General features: G+C 44.0%; 1 protein-coding gene and 1 long non-coding RNA gene across 7 annotated transcripts in view; one reads left to right on the top strand and one right to left on the bottom strand.

The window, feature by feature from the left end:
* The window catches only part of LOC148019901 (uncharacterized), a 57,171-nt gene that overhangs the window by 7,462 nt on the left and 34,439 nt on the right, over positions 1 to 15,270 (top strand). For both annotated transcript variants that reach the window (XR_015694887.1, XR_015694886.1), the window contains one exon: positions 6,655 to 6,911. This is a non-coding gene — a long non-coding RNA (uncharacterized LOC148019901). The remainder of the gene's footprint in view (positions 1 to 6,654; positions 6,912 to 15,270) is intronic.
* LOC148019902 (uncharacterized) overlaps positions 1 to 15,270 on the bottom strand; it is a 60,479-nt gene that overhangs the window by 13,549 nt on the left and 31,660 nt on the right. For all 5 annotated transcript variants that reach the window (XM_087700093.1, XM_087700092.1, XM_087700090.1 and 2 more), the window contains 2 exons: positions 7,301 to 7,417; positions 6,596 to 6,985 (listed from right to left, as the gene is read on the bottom strand). In XM_087700093.1, coding sequence (XP_087556219.1) covers positions 6,596 to 6,985; positions 7,301 to 7,417 — 507 coding nt within the window. The remainder of the gene's footprint in view (positions 1 to 6,595; positions 6,986 to 7,300; positions 7,418 to 15,270) is intronic.

Below are 15,270 nucleotides of genomic sequence, written 5' to 3'. Positions count from 1 at the left end.
GGAAGGAATCCCAGAGTGCCCATCATGCATACAAGAAGTGAGCCACAGTGGCTCCAAAGGTGGGCGAGGGTGGATTGGGTATGGGCATGGTAACCACTTGTGGAGCCCAAGGTGGAGGGATAGAGACATGGAGAGCACATGATGGAAATCCATGCGTAGGAGTGATCTAAGAGATGTGTGACGACAGTCCATAAGCAGAGGATGGATATCCTTACATTTGAAAGGTTGTGTGGGGGTTTGTGAGTATCTAGGGATAGTGAGGGGGATGCCCATCACAGTTGTTCCAGAATGAAAGAATGTGGTATAGTGGGGTGGGGGTAGGTGGAAGATATAGTGTAAAAGGTGGCATTCCCTCTAACAATGCACCAAGACCAAGAGGTGGAGTGATTGGAGGATAGGTAGATGGTGGGATGGTGAATGAGAAGGTATTAGGAGCGGAGATGGAAGATCCAACCCCTAGTGTGCTTTGAGCGGAAGTGAAATGCAATCCAAGATTTTGGAATGAAGATGTGAGTAGATTAGAATGTGGAGAAGATAGTGGTGGAATGAGAGGGAGTTGAAAGGTGTGGTTTATGTACTCAAATAAAACAGATGGTAGAGATATACTTGATGAAGGTTATTTGTTTCGAGAGCCTCATCTATTAAAGTTAACATATTGAAAATCATTCGGATCTTGCATAACAAAAGAAGAAACAGAAGAGGTTTTGGCTCATACAATGACTCAAGAGGGTTATATAAACCTGACACAAGGCCTGGCTGTGATGAAGGAGATGGATCGCCAGACATAGCGAATGTTGTGGTCCCTCCAAGATCATAGGGAGATGGCCAGTCTCACCAATCGGTCCAAATGGAATAGTAGCACTCATTGGAGGAGTGTAAACCGAATTGTATGTGATGCGCAAGTACTCCTCAAACTCTTCATTTGTAAGATGACCAAAATGAGAAGAAAAAGATGGTGAAGGTGAAGGTGTGCCTACCTCCTCCTTGAGACCATAATACCTTCTCAGAGCCTCCATTGATGGAGAAGCCTAATAGGGCATCATAGAATTCGAAAAAGAAGGTACCTAAGACATTGAGTTAGAATTGAGTCACTTGTGAGTCTCAGACAAAGACTAGCCTCCACAATCATTGCAGGATGCTCTTTAGAAGAGCACGGGCTCTGATACCATATGAAGATATGCTAGGGTTTGCATTGAGGAAACACAGCATGTACGACCAATACTAAAACACAAAGACTCAAAGATAGATACAAGCCCTAAATGCAAAATGCAAAACACAAAAACTCAAAACTCAAACATTGAGAGAAGAAACTTTAAAGTGAGTGAATGCTGTAAATGAATGTAAAAGAGTGTATAGAATGCCCAAGGGCAGAGCAATGCAATGTCAGAAAGTGCAATGTCCACAATTACCCAATTGCAATAATGTTTCCTCATAGTCCACCAATACATGTGGAAGGTCTATGTAAGTGTTAGTATGTGTGCATGTTAATGTGAGGTGGTGCACCTATGTGACCCACATGGGTGTGCTTATGTGCATGTGCACTAGGTTACGTGTGGTGTGAAGGTATCTTGGTGTGTTGCCTCGTGTGTGAAAGTGCCTATGTGTGGATGCGCAACACAGGTGTGGTGCAATGTGTGCATGTGTCGCACAAGTGTTACATGAGGTTGATATCCCCTGTTGACATAGCCCACTATTGTCACTGTTAGACAAATCAAATTTGGGTGTGAGGATGGAGAGAGGCACCTAGTGCAACATATGTGTAACACTTGAAGTACACTGATGTGAGGGTGTAGCTGTGACATACACACTGAGTGCCACACAAAAGTGTGTCACATAGGTGAGTATGCCACATGGAGTGAAATGACTAGAAGTTTCACTATCAACCAGCCAAGGCCTCTCAGAAGATGAGGCGACCACTGAAGAAGATTCCTCCAAGTCAACAATATGAAGGAACACTGACTCATGGGTAATTGTTGGAGTAGAGGTAGAAGGCTGGGATGCGTTAGCTCCATCCTTTGCTCCCGAACAAAGGTGAGGGTACTTCTTCCAATATTTCTCCTCTAGATGTGTCCTGTTCCCACAATATGGGCATTTAGGCTTCTTCAAATCGGAGTCGGAACTTGAAAAACTCAGGAGAGTCATCAACAACGAGCATATGCGATTGCTTCTCAAAAGTAATCAGGTGGGTAAATGTCTTCTGATGGTACAAGGAAGTAAGCTTTGTCCACACTTCTGTTGCTTTCCACAACATGCACACATGTACTAGGGCAGAATCCTGTAAGCTCGTAAAGAGAAAAGATTGAGCTCTAGAGTTGAGCCGATCCCATAAGGCCACACGATCCATTGATGATCCAATGGTGGGATCCTGCACTAGACGGGGAATAGGGTGGGTAACAAACTCCCAAAGATCGAAGGTATCAAGGATATACTTCATCTTACATGACCAAAGTGAGTAGTTGGAACCATCAAGCCAGTCTTCTTTGGGCAAAGAAGGGAGTATGGGCACCTATATCGAGGGTGCCATGAAGGGCATATGAAGGCTAGCAGAATGGGCCTTCTGTGAAACATGGAGAGAATGGGGAGGAGGCTAGGTGACTCATTGCATGGACTAGCACGAAAATCTCTCCATCTCTCAAAGGAAAGAATAGAGATCTCATCCTTTGAGTCAACAAAAAACTGGTGATAAGATATCTTCGATCAGCAAAACACTGACAAAAAATCTGCGTTATGGCAATAGACAGCCCCGAAATAGGAGAAAACAGCTACAGGATCACAAGGAAGTTGATGTAGAGGGTCCGCTTGGGGGAGATAGACAGTTGCTTGCACAAGGACTATATGCGTTTGCTAAGGAGAGCTATTGCCTAACCAAGGAAGACTGTGTTTGTAGTAGAAGACTTGCTTGGCCGAGGAAGCTTGTCGCCTCTAGCAGGAGAGGAAGTGGGCAGCAAAACAGATACCTTGCACAAGAAAAGCGAACACCTCCAAGCAGAAAGCTACGTTTTCAGCAAAATGTTGATGTGGCAAGGCCGCCTAACAATCTGGGGTGGTCTCCTCCGTGAGAAGTCTGTCTCTCTCTTAGACAATGATACCATGCTTTGATACCATGTGAGAGTGCGCAACGAAAGAAGGAACTCGAACACAGAGGAAGAGAGAGAGAGACAATGTGCAAAAGAAGAAGAAAAGAAACCTGCACTGAACAAGGAACAAATGTTGAATCCAAGAGGAGGACTGATCAATCCCTGCACGCAATCCATAGCGTTAAGGAGGGCACTAGATCAAGCTTATGATGATGGCAGCACCGAAGCCGGAGGAAGATGATGGAGTCAGAGTGTGCACCTACCAAGGGAAGAGAGAAGATGATGATATATCTGACTACCAAGTGGGAAATGGTTATAGATAGCCAAATATTCGAGAAAAATTGGCCGACTTGAAATCTAGGGCCAAAAATATGGTCGACCAGCATTTGATGCTAGTAAGAATGTTAAAAACACTCAAAAAAATCTCGAAAAGGGTGGACAATGTCTGGCACGTGAGGCAGGCTGAAGAATCTAGAAATTGCTCGAAAAATGCACATAAAATCCTGACTGGAGGAGAAAATGCACTGAAATGCAATAAATTGAGTGCTCTAGAATGAGCTACCTCCTCCGTCTAATTAAGTGTTAGATAGATCAGAGCTCCTCAAGTCCTCATCTAACTCAAACTAAGGCTCACATGCAGGAGATGACAAGGCACGACAAGCATGATTGCTAATAGTAACCACCGGTTGGAGATGAGAGAGTGCTGAATAATGAGAGAGGTGTTTGCTGATGTAGATGGTTTGTTGGACAGCAAAAATACAAGTACTACAGCAGTCGCCTGGTAGGAGAGATGGTAGCAACTTGTCGCCTGGTATTAGATGCTGAAAACGCAGGCTCATCAAGTGCTATGATGATGCAGCAAATGAAGACGTCCAAACGGCAAGGCGATGGTTGAAAATAGGACGCCTAGGGTTGGGTAATGATGGGATACATTCAGTGATTACTGGATAGCAGATGATAGGTGATTGATGGCTGAAATCTACAAGGAGGAGGCTTGGATGAGGAAGCGAAGAAAAGCAACCATTGTGGAAGAAGAAGCTTCTTCCTCAATGAGCTTGGACAAAAGGGAATTGTTGCCGTGTTGGGCAACGATGGGCTAGAGGTGGCAGAGGCAAGTGGCAAGCTGGGTAGGCAGCTGGGAAGTGCTAAGTTGGTGAGGGGAGCAGGCAGAGCAGCAAGTGGGGTGGTGAGGGAGCAAGTTTGGTGGTAGGGAACAACAGGAATGATGCTGGCTGTGTTAGTCTGCCACCATTCATGTCAGAGGCTGTGTCGCTGTGTAATGTCAGCATTTGCTTCTTATAATCAATCCACTTTCATCCTTGAGCAATATCCTCAACGACAAAAGTTAGGGAAGCAGCTCTTGAGCGAGCATAAGTTAGTCTTGTATTTAAGAGCCAAATATTGTTTGAGTGAAATGTATAGAGTTGTCCCAACGACTTACATTGAAAAAAATATCAACTTGGTGTTATCGATTATGGTCATCACTTGGTTGTGAGCCCTACACAAAGCTAGTGAGGGACATTAGGAGCTCTTTCTAGTTTTAGTCATTTAGGTAAATTTGGTCTACTTTCCCATTTTGTGGTCATTGTCATTCTAGACCACCTATGTTATTTGGGCCCTACATATCTTTTATGCCATTGCTTAAGGTTATTGTTGTTGAGCTAAAATATGCTTTACAACTGATTAGCATTTTTAAACAACCCCAAAACTGCTTAATTAATGAAAAACACAAATTTGGTGTGCGGTTTGAGAGAGTTTCAGTGGTCCCCAAAACCCTAATTTTTGGGGCAACCGCCAACATTTATAAATAGGCAGGTTGCCCACCATTCAGCCTCATCATTTTGTGTAGATTTCAGCTATCAGCCACCTACCATCTATTGTTTGCCATCATTGACTTCAGCTAATCACTATCTAGCCCTAGGTGGCCTGTTTTCAGCTCCCCCTGCTGTTTGGAGGTCTCCATTTGCTGCGTCATCATAGCACCTAATCAGCTTGTGTTTTCAGCATCTAGTGCTAGGTGACAGGCTGTTGCAATCTCTCCTGCTAGGCGACTGCTGCAGTACCTGCGTTTTTGTTGTCCAGCAGGCTGGGCTACATCAGCACACGCGTCTCTTGCTGTTGTCTGTCAGTTCTTTGCCTTCGATGACCACTTTTCAGCCTTCTCTGGAGTACGGTACTGCGTTTACCGTATTTCAGCCTCCAACTGCTGTGTTTTGGTGACCAGTTTGCTGCCCTTCATTATTCAACACTCACTCATCTCTGACTAGTGGGTCATAGCAATTGCTATGACTTTGGTGACTAGTCTGCTGCCCTTCATCATTCAGCACTCTCTTGGGTCACAGCAATTGCTATGCCCTTGGGCATTCTGTACACTAACTATTACATTCATTTACAGCATTCATTCACTTCAGAGTTTCTTCTCCCTGTGTTTGTCTTTGTGTTTGAGTTTTGAGTTTTGCGTTTTGCGTTTTACATTTAGCGTTTGAGTTTTGCTTGTCTCTGTCTAAGCCTTTGTGTTTCAATCTTGGTCGTACATGTTGTGTTTCCTTAGTGCAAACCGTAGCATATCTTCACAATTGTCCGTTTTTAGGTCATGAGCCTTTATTACAACAGCCTGCCAGCTAGGGCAAGATTACTTTTTCTAGTCACTCCCTAAACTTCAGTCTTCTCATTTTCAGCACCCTCACTGCAGTCATTCAGAGACATGTCGAGGGGCTTTGGCTGTTACTTGTATCAGCCTTCTCCATCATAGTGCTGGTTCTTTTCATTGTCTTCATCTTGCTCTTCAGTTTTCTGTCTTCTGTTCACATGTTCTTGCTTCTGGTCACATTCTGACATGGTATCATTCTGATAGATCAACTATATAGCTTGCTGGTCTGATTCTGTAATCAGGGTCTAGGAGAGAGTAGATGAGAGAAAATGTGGTGCATTGACAAGCTGAGTTGTCTGTGTTGGATGAGCTACAAGCTGTTATTCTTCAGCTAGGCTCCACATTTGAGTACCAATAGGCTGAATCACACCTTGTGGTCTTGTTCTTGAAACTCCCTAAGCTAAGGAATCATTCTCATGAAGAGCCAACTTGTCTACATTACAAAAAGAAGTGCTACACTGCCAATGAAATGCTACAGTTGTTTGAGCAGGAGGAATACTTAGTTTGTCAGGATTAGTGAACACAATAGTTTGATCAATTTCCAGTTTCTTGCTTGTGGAGGCTCAACAAAGTTGGGCATTTCACAGAATACTTATTTTTCTCTATGGAATGATAAGATTGGTACTACTACTCATCTATACTTGCTATTCTTGGAGGTGAAATCTAATGTCCATACTGTTACATGAGTTCCTTATTTATTTGTGATATGAAATAATACACCTTTGTTAGTTTTAGGTTGGGTCGTTAGTAGTGCAAATGATAACTAGCCTTGTAGATAACCTCAAGGTTTGCAAACACATGTTTTTGGCACACTAACTGTTCCAACTGATAGTTATGAACAGAATTTAATTGACGGTGGAACACTTACTTGAGGCAATGAAATGGGTTGAGAATATGAAGAGAATGATTTTGACTCCTTTTTGATAGATGTACAGGCACTCATACTTTGTCTGGCATTGGATTCAGAGAGGAAGATGTTCTTGTGAGAGCCGTCTTGCCAATATTCACTCAAGGATTGACTATGGAAACCTTGTTTGTCGGACATAATCAACTTGCCCAGGGAGTTTGATATTCGTAGCTGCTGCTTTTGACCATCTATTGTTTTTGAAGAACTGGATGTGCTACGTTCTGCTGAGTTGTGTGAAATCCATCTCCAATTCTGCTCAAATGTATTGCGGTAAAGGGTAAGCAAGTGTTGCTCTAATTGTGCCACCTCCAGTTCAAGCATAGCAATGTCTCGTATCAAGTCCTGTGTGGGCTGCATAATTGACGTGTTCAAGTGTTCAGTGAACTTGAAGAAAGGGTTTACAAATGTAGATACATCACTTGTAACACAGTTTGCTAAACTTGTACCCTGTGGACATGTGGCCTGTTTAGTACAGTCACACTTTCTATGGGATGTGATGAAGTAGTGCAAGGTGCAAAATTGTATTGTGTTATTGTTCATACAATGAGAATTTGGACATGTGTCCATCATCCGTATGATGATGCAAGTTTGGTAGATTTTTTTGTGTTTGTAGAGGCTTTTGAGAGCAAAAATCTCTCTACCATCTGATTAGTTGCACGTGATTACCCTAGGTGTGAGGCTGTCTGACGTAGGAGTTGTAGCAGATGAAGCTTGCCCAAGGGCTTGGTTGAGAATCCTATTTACAGCTTGTTCATGTTGAAGCCTTGATTGCAATTCCGCTACCTGCACAGTCAGAAAACAATTTGATTTTAAAAGCTCAAAACAACATTTTTTCTCTTTATGTATTTGATCACTTAAAAGTTTCAAGCTGTTCTGAGAGGCCAATTTGTACCCTGAATTCATCTATTCCAACATTGCCACTGTATTAAACACCACAACACTGGATAGGAATGACATGTTCTCAGGCTGAGATGCAATATGCACATAGCATGTCATACAAGATGCCTGTTTCGTAGTATATGCACTGGGATAAGTTTTCTAGATTTTGTCAACTTATCTTTATGCATGGAGGGAAGTCTGTTATTAAGTTCTTTGCATGAAGTCGGAAGCTTTTGCATCAAGTGCTTACATGTGTCTGAACTATCACATTTATTGTGTGTAACCTAAAGGCAAGTCTGCAGTAACACAGGCCAAAGTGAAAGATGTGACCGCAAAATTCTCTAAGGCCAACCTTATTCTGAAAAGCATGATCTCATATTAATCAAAGGCCATGCTGTAGAGTGTTCAGGGCACAGCTACATGTTTCTCAGTAGCCAAGCTGCATACAAGCCACAGTATAAAGAGAGTGTGTGTGTGAGAGAGAGAGAGTTTGAATTTTACGAAAAAAAAAGAGAGAGAGTTTGAATTAATGAATTGAAATATTTACAAAGGGCCTTTTGGCCAACCATGTAGACTCAAAGATAGGTAGGAGACAACACATGGAGCCAAAAGGCCACAAAGGACACATGGCTACAAGAATAGAAGGGGATTATGAAGGATGCACAACCAAGATGGTGCAGATGATCTCTCTCTCTCTCTCATTGTAGCACTCATAGGTCTCTCAGTAGCCAATTTGTGTAGAAGTCATAAGCTGCAGTACAAAGTGGCAAGAACTACCCAAAAACCTTTGTGTGTGTGTGTGTGTGTGTGAAGTTTGAATTAATGAATTGAAATATCTACAAAGGGCCTTCTGGCCAACCAAGCAAACTTAAAGATAGATAGAAAACAACACATGGAGCTAGCAATCCACAAAAGATGCATGGCTATAAGAATAGAAGAAGGGGATTATGAAGGATGCACAATTGAGGTGGTGTAGATGATATCCATCCTCTTTTTTTTTTGGTAATAGGTAATTGTATTAATTATGAAAAAATACAAGCACAAGATTGCAAGATTGCAAGATGTAGGATGGTTCTAGTCCATTGTGCATAAAAGATACAAAGTCATGGCAAAGGAAGAGCGGAGATTGTCATATGCCGAGGGACTAAATCATCTCTAACCAAGATATCATCATGCTGTAGAAGGTCAAGTTGCCAGTGGAGAAGACCCTTAAGCTTCGCACATCATGTTGAATGCGCGAGGCGGCATGAAAAATGAACGCATTGTGAGTGACCGCGATATGCTAGCAACCACAAAATTTGAAAAGTGAAATAGAATCTTCGTGTGAGGTTGAGACAGACCAAGGTATTTAGCTTTTCCAAAAGCCCAGCCAAGCGGGATGTATCCTTGTGCCCACCACCGCAAGACAGATGTCCGAGAGAAGGGCCCAAATCTTTTGAGCAAAAGGGCAAGAAATGAAGCTGTGATGGGAAAACTCCACTAGACTGGTATAGGAGAAACAATTCCCATTAGATATACCTTTGTGGTGAAGGGCCGACGCAAGAGGGAGGCCCCCTACCAACATTTTTCAAATAGATACCTTGCATTTGAATGGTGTCTTATTGATTTATCCCTTCATTATTGTTAATTTTCACCAAGATTTAGATCTGTGCAATCCCCAAAGAGAATTGGCTTTGGTGGCGATCCATGCACGGTCTCTGATCATGAGATGATAGATCTGATTAACTGAATAGGACTGAAGGGTCAAACACTCTCCAAGATCCTAGTCTTGCCATATGGGCAATTGGAATCTGGAATAGGAAGGTTTGTCAGTTCTGCAACAGATTAGAGACTCTACCTTAGATATCACTATAGCCACGCGGTACCTAAAAGGCTCTTCTGATGGTGCGAAAGGACATCAGGGTGCCTCGGTGTCGGAGGGGTTTTAGTTGAAAGGTTGTATCCACTGGGGATCAGAGAGAAAAGGAAGTAGAGAATAAGAGATAAGAGAAGAAAAAGAATAGGCAGGAGGTATACAAGATAAAGACAAAGCTCAATGATTCAAAGCACTATATATTGATAGAACTTGAGAAGATAAACAAAATCCTTGTATGGGAGTACTCGGAAGCAATCTCCGAGCATTAGATCTCTTGGAGCTCCTTGGTAGACTAAAAACGCGCACCAAACACTAGCTTCTTCTTTGCTACTCAGACGAAACCCCAGGATGCCCGGTCAGTATTCTCCTAGATCACTCTTTCGTCTTCTTCTCGTTCAGAGTGCTATTTGTTGCCTCAAAACTGCGATTGCATACTGCCGAATTCGGGAGGCCTTCTTTTTGCATGAGATTTTCAAAACTGATTGAAAAGCAACTTGCTTTTTTGCATGACACCCTATTCTAGAAGTTTACTATACCTTGTGAGGATATTTACAAGAAATAATATAGAAAATATCATTGTCCAAAAATCTTGTATTTTGGAACTATCCACACTATGATACTAATACCAATGAATAATATGACATTGACTCTAGATTAATAAGAAAACTGGATGATGATGCACTCCAGGGTTTTTCACACTGTATCTGCTTAGCGGCACGACATCGGGGCAATAGAGTGGCATCAACTACCGAGGTCAATCCAAGGTGTGCCACGAGATTGAATTTAGTTCTCTCCTCCAATTTGCCTTCCCATAAAAGAATTGGAGAGACCACTAGAATTTCCATTTCAATTAACCGTCCTTTGCTAGATGCCAACAGGCCTCGGAAAGGACAATTTTCCATGAAGGCACCAAATGATTAAGAAGACTGGAGGTACACGTAGAAAAGTGAGCCATAGCATTAAGCATGTGCCACTAGGAAATCTGAATCCTTGTATTGCCATGCCAAAGGCCCGTTCTTCAAGGAAAGCACGAATAATAAGAGTCTAGGGTTGTTGACCAATACACAGGGCCTGAAACAATGACCAAAGGAGGGTTGTCATACGGGTTCCCACATCCAAAACAGCCCTGCCTCCCATGGATTTCGGGGTGCAAACATGCTCCATGATATTCAAGATATACTTGTTTGCACAAAAGCCTTATTCTAGAGCTTGAAATGAAAGTGGTGGGCAAGATCCTTCAAGGCAACATTGTTCTAGGGCAGCAATGACAAGAAGTAGGTGAGCATAGGAAGCATAATGGTTTGGGCTACTTTGAGACGCACATGGAATGGCCAAGCTTGAGATTTCCAATAGACAAACTTGGCTTTCAATTCCTACGATATCCATTTCAGCAAGACTTTCAGCTGCACATCAATCCTCAAGGGGTAACCAAGATGTCTTACAATGTCACTGTGCTATACCAACTTACCTTGCCATTCTAAATCTGGCAGATTGGAGGCTGTGCAATCAATAAGGGAAGATTTGGCAGCAAGCCATGCATGACCAAACAAATCCCATACATCCAAGGCCGACCGACGATTAGAAGCATCAGCTTTCAACATCATGAAAGTATCATAAGCTAGTGCCTAACCAACAAACTGTCTCTACAAAGGTAGAGAAAGACCAACTAATTGCCATGTATCCACAAGACGCGATAGCATGGAAAGAATAGGATGGATAGCAAGTGCAAAGAAGAGTGGGTTGAGAGGACAATCCTGTCGGATCGATCCCGCAAGGAAAAAAGACTTAGTTCAGTGACTCCACCATTTAGCATTGACATGGGAGGTGGCACCCATACTGATGGTGTACATCAACCTTGCCATGTGAGGTCCAAAACCCATTATTTACATGAAATTTGTAACAAATGAGCATTCTAAGAAGTCAAAGGCCTTTTCCAAGTCTAGTTGCACCAGAACAACCTCTTGTTGTTTGTGCCGTGCATAGTTTGTGTCCATCTGTGCATTGAGGATATTATGAATAATATTTCTTCCCCTAATAAACTCATATCGGTGAGGATGAACAAGGTTAGGCAAGTGCCTATGGAGACGGTTTGCCAACACCGCAAAAATCTTATACATAGACCCCATCAATGAAATGGTTATGCTGCCCGATGCCCAAATTTGTGGGCACATGGCAGCTAAAGGTTTTGCCAAAAGGGATGCGTAGATGCCAAAGAATTCATTGGTGATGCCATCCTAGCCGGGGCTCTTATCATTTGGCAAATGCAATAAGATGTCCATAACTTTGCCCTCACGAATATCAGCTTCCAAAAAATCTTGCATGTCATGGGGAACCTGATTTCTGACCAAAGGGCACATGGGCTTGCATTGTTAACCTGCATGATTTAGTCATGTTAGTTTGTCATCTCTTGATTGTGAGCTCCTATCAGAGTTTGATAGAGACATGGAAGCTTTGGTAGTTTAGTGTGCATTTTTCCCATTTTAGGCACATTTCTTGTGCATTTCCCTAGTCTGTCAGGAGGTTCTCCCCTTTGATTAGTGCCAGACTGCTCCACGACTGCTGGATATTTTTGTCATCATTTTTTCTCATTTTTTCCAGCAGTCGGGCTGCATTTATTGCAGCCATTTTTGGGTATTTGCTGTAGTCGGCTAGAGGCCTTGCATATCCAAGGCCTCCTGCAGTAGTCAGCCAGGTTTGGAGGATGTTGGCTATTTATAGCCACCTCACTGATGACTTTCTCACTTCTGCAGGTTGTCTACAGCACACTCCTCTCCGACACTCTTTGGTGTTGCCTTCATCATCTCAGCCTGATCTGGTGCCCTTAGTGACACTCTAGGCTGTATGCAGGGATTGATCAGTCCTCATCATTGTATTCAGCTTTCTTCTTTAGTTAGTGCAATATTTCTTCCTTCATCTCTCTCTCTCTTTTTTTTTTCGTAAAAGGTAATTGTATTAATTACGAGAAAAAGGTACAAGATTACATGATTACATGATTACAAGAGGCACGAGGGCCCTAGGCCAACGTGTGGGAAATCCCCGTCCTAATGCACTAAAAAGGTTACACCAATCATGGCAACGACCCAGAGGCAATTGCCATATGCCAGGGATGCAAATCCTCCCGAGGAAGCAAGTCGGAGTGCCGGATGAGATCTAACTGCCAATGCAAGAGCCCTTTAAGCCTGGCAATATGTCTCGGTACATTAGAGGCCGAATCAAAGAGAAAAGCATTGCGCGTGGTCCATATGTGCCAGCATCCCCAGTATCTGAAAAAGTGAAATAAGATCTTCATATGTAACTGTGGCGGTGTGGGGTACTTTGGGCGCACAAAAACCCAATCGAAAGGAGTTAGTGAGGACCCCACCACTGCGCGCCAGATTTGCGACAAGAGTGACCAGATATTCTTGGCGAGCGGGCAAGAAAGAAAACGATGTCGGGCCGATTCCGCAGTAGTGGTGCAGAAGAAACAATTGCCATTCGAGATTCGACGCTTGGAAAGGGCCGAGGCAAGAGGAAGACCACCAATCATTACCCGCCAAAGAAAGACCTTGCATTTGAAAGGTGCCTTATTCAGCCAGCCCTCCATCAGCGTTGCCTGCCACCATGACAGCGATTTCCGCAGTCCCCAAACAGTATTAGCTTTCACACCCAGCCATTGGTGATCTTGAATGAGAAGATGATACACCTGATTAGTAGAGGCCTTTTCCAGACTCAACCGGCCTGCAAGGTCCCAGTCCTGCCAAGGACGATCCACAGCCAAGGCAGGAAAGGGTTGCCTGCCCTGAAGCTTCGACAAAAGCTTTCCCCATAAACCACGGTATCCGCGCGGGATCCTGAAAAGTCTCCTAGCAGTCCGAAACGATGCGAGGACATTGCGAGTGGCAAGGGTAGCATCCGCAATCGAAGTCACACCTAAACGGGCCATGCGGTTGAATCTCGGTTTGAGCTGATGTTTGTCTTCCCATGAAAGTAATCTCGATACTGCCAACAATTCCAGTTGAAAGGAGTTAGTGTGCAAGCGGTCCCCCACTGGATGCCAACGGGCCTTTTGGAGCACCGCTTTCCAAGAGCCGACCAAGTGCAGTAACAAAGAGGAAGAGGGACTGGAAAATCGAGAGTCAACATTAAGGACATGCCACCAGGAGGCCCGAAGTCGTGTGTTACCATGGCGTAGCCCGCTGTCCTCAAGAAAATAACGGGCTATGATGGTCCACGGGTGATGATCCACACACATGGCACGAAAAAGAGACCAACGAAGAGCCAGCATATGAGTTTCTGCATCCAAAATCGCTCCACCACCCATGCGTTTCGGGGTACATGTATGTGACCATGAAATCCATGAAATGCCTGCCTGCAATGAATCCTTCTTCCATAGCATGAAACGAATGGGATGAGTGAGAGCCTTCAAAGTAGTAGGCATCCACAGCAGCAATGGCAGGAAATACGTTAGCATTGGTAGCATAATTGTCTGAGCCACTTTGAGGCGGACATGGAATGGCCACGCTTGCGACTTCCAATACATAAACTTCGCCGCCAGTTTTTGTGAAATCCACTCCAGTAGGTCCTTTGGCCGTACATCCACCCCCAATGGATATCCAAGATGCCTGACAATGGAGCCACGGGAAACCACCTGGCCCTGCCAGCCCTAATGATTGTAAATCAGGCTCCGTGCAACTGAGAATGGCTGACTTAAAGGCATTGATGCGAAGACCAGAGGCCTGACCAAAGAGCATCCAAACATCTAATGCCTTTCGAATGTTGTCCCTGTCCGCCCGCAAAATCATAAAGGTGTCATCAGCCAAAGATTGGCTAATGAAGTGCTGCCCCAAAGGAAGAGACAATCCTGCCAGCTGAGCAGAAGCCGCCATTGAAGATAGCATTGAAAGGACCGGGTGAGTTGCCAGGGCAAAGAAGAGAGGACTCAAAGGGCAACCCTGTCTGACCGAGCGTGCAAGGACAAATGGCTCTGTAACCCCACCATTGAGCATGACTCTTGAAGAAGCCGCAGCACTAATGGTGTAGATCAATCGGGACATCCGAGTACCAAAGCCCATAGCAGACATGAGATCAGCAATGAAAGACCAGTCCACATAGTCAAACGCCTTTTCCAAGTCCAATTGAATCAATACCACTTCCTGACTGGAGTGCCGCGCATAGTCAATAGCCATTTGCACATTTAAGATATTATGCAGAATGTTGCGGCCCTTAATGAAACCATATTGGAGAGGATGCACAATAGCTGGAAGGTGCTTGTGAAGCCGATTCACCAGCACTTTGGAGAAGATTTTATACATTGAGCCCATCAAAGAAATTGGTCTCCAGTGTTGCAGCATGGACGGCGAAGGGACCTTTGGAATTAGTTTGATAAGGCCTTCTTTCCATGAGGAAGGCATGACCCCTGTGTCCCAAACCTGCTGAAATATGACCGCCAATGGTTTCACCAACTGCGTGGCCGAGTTCTCAAAGAATTCATTAGTGAGACCATCCCAACCAGGACTTTTATCCTTAGACAGGTGCAACAAAACATCCATAACCTCCTCCTCGCAAATATCCGCCTCCAAAGTGGCTTGCATATCAAGTGGAACCTGCTGGCGGACCAGATGATAGAAGACCGAGCGGGCATGCGTAACCTGGCTAGAAGGCGAGGGAGAAGAACCAAGAAGTTCCATAAAATAATTTCTGCACATATTGACAATGGTCTGCGGATCAGTGACCATGCGACCTTCCGAATCCTGGAGTCTAGTCATATTTTCGCGAGCCGGAGAAGCATGCAAGGCACGAAAGAACTTATGAGACTGGCATGCGCTATCTTGCAATGTGTCAGTCAAGTTATGTAGCTTGGCCTGCTGATAAGATTTCAACTGAAACACTTGAATAAGATGGGCCAAACGCCTCTCCAGTGACA

Source organism: Lygodium microphyllum, chromosome 19, assembly GCF_053477565.2.
Source record: "Lygodium microphyllum isolate KBCC chromosome 19, Lygodium_microphyllum_v1.1.10, whole genome shotgun sequence".
In the NCBI taxonomy this organism is placed as follows: Eukaryota; Viridiplantae; Streptophyta; class Polypodiopsida; order Schizaeales; family Lygodiaceae; genus Lygodium; species Lygodium microphyllum.
This window is presented reverse-complemented; position numbering and strand designations above follow the sequence as displayed.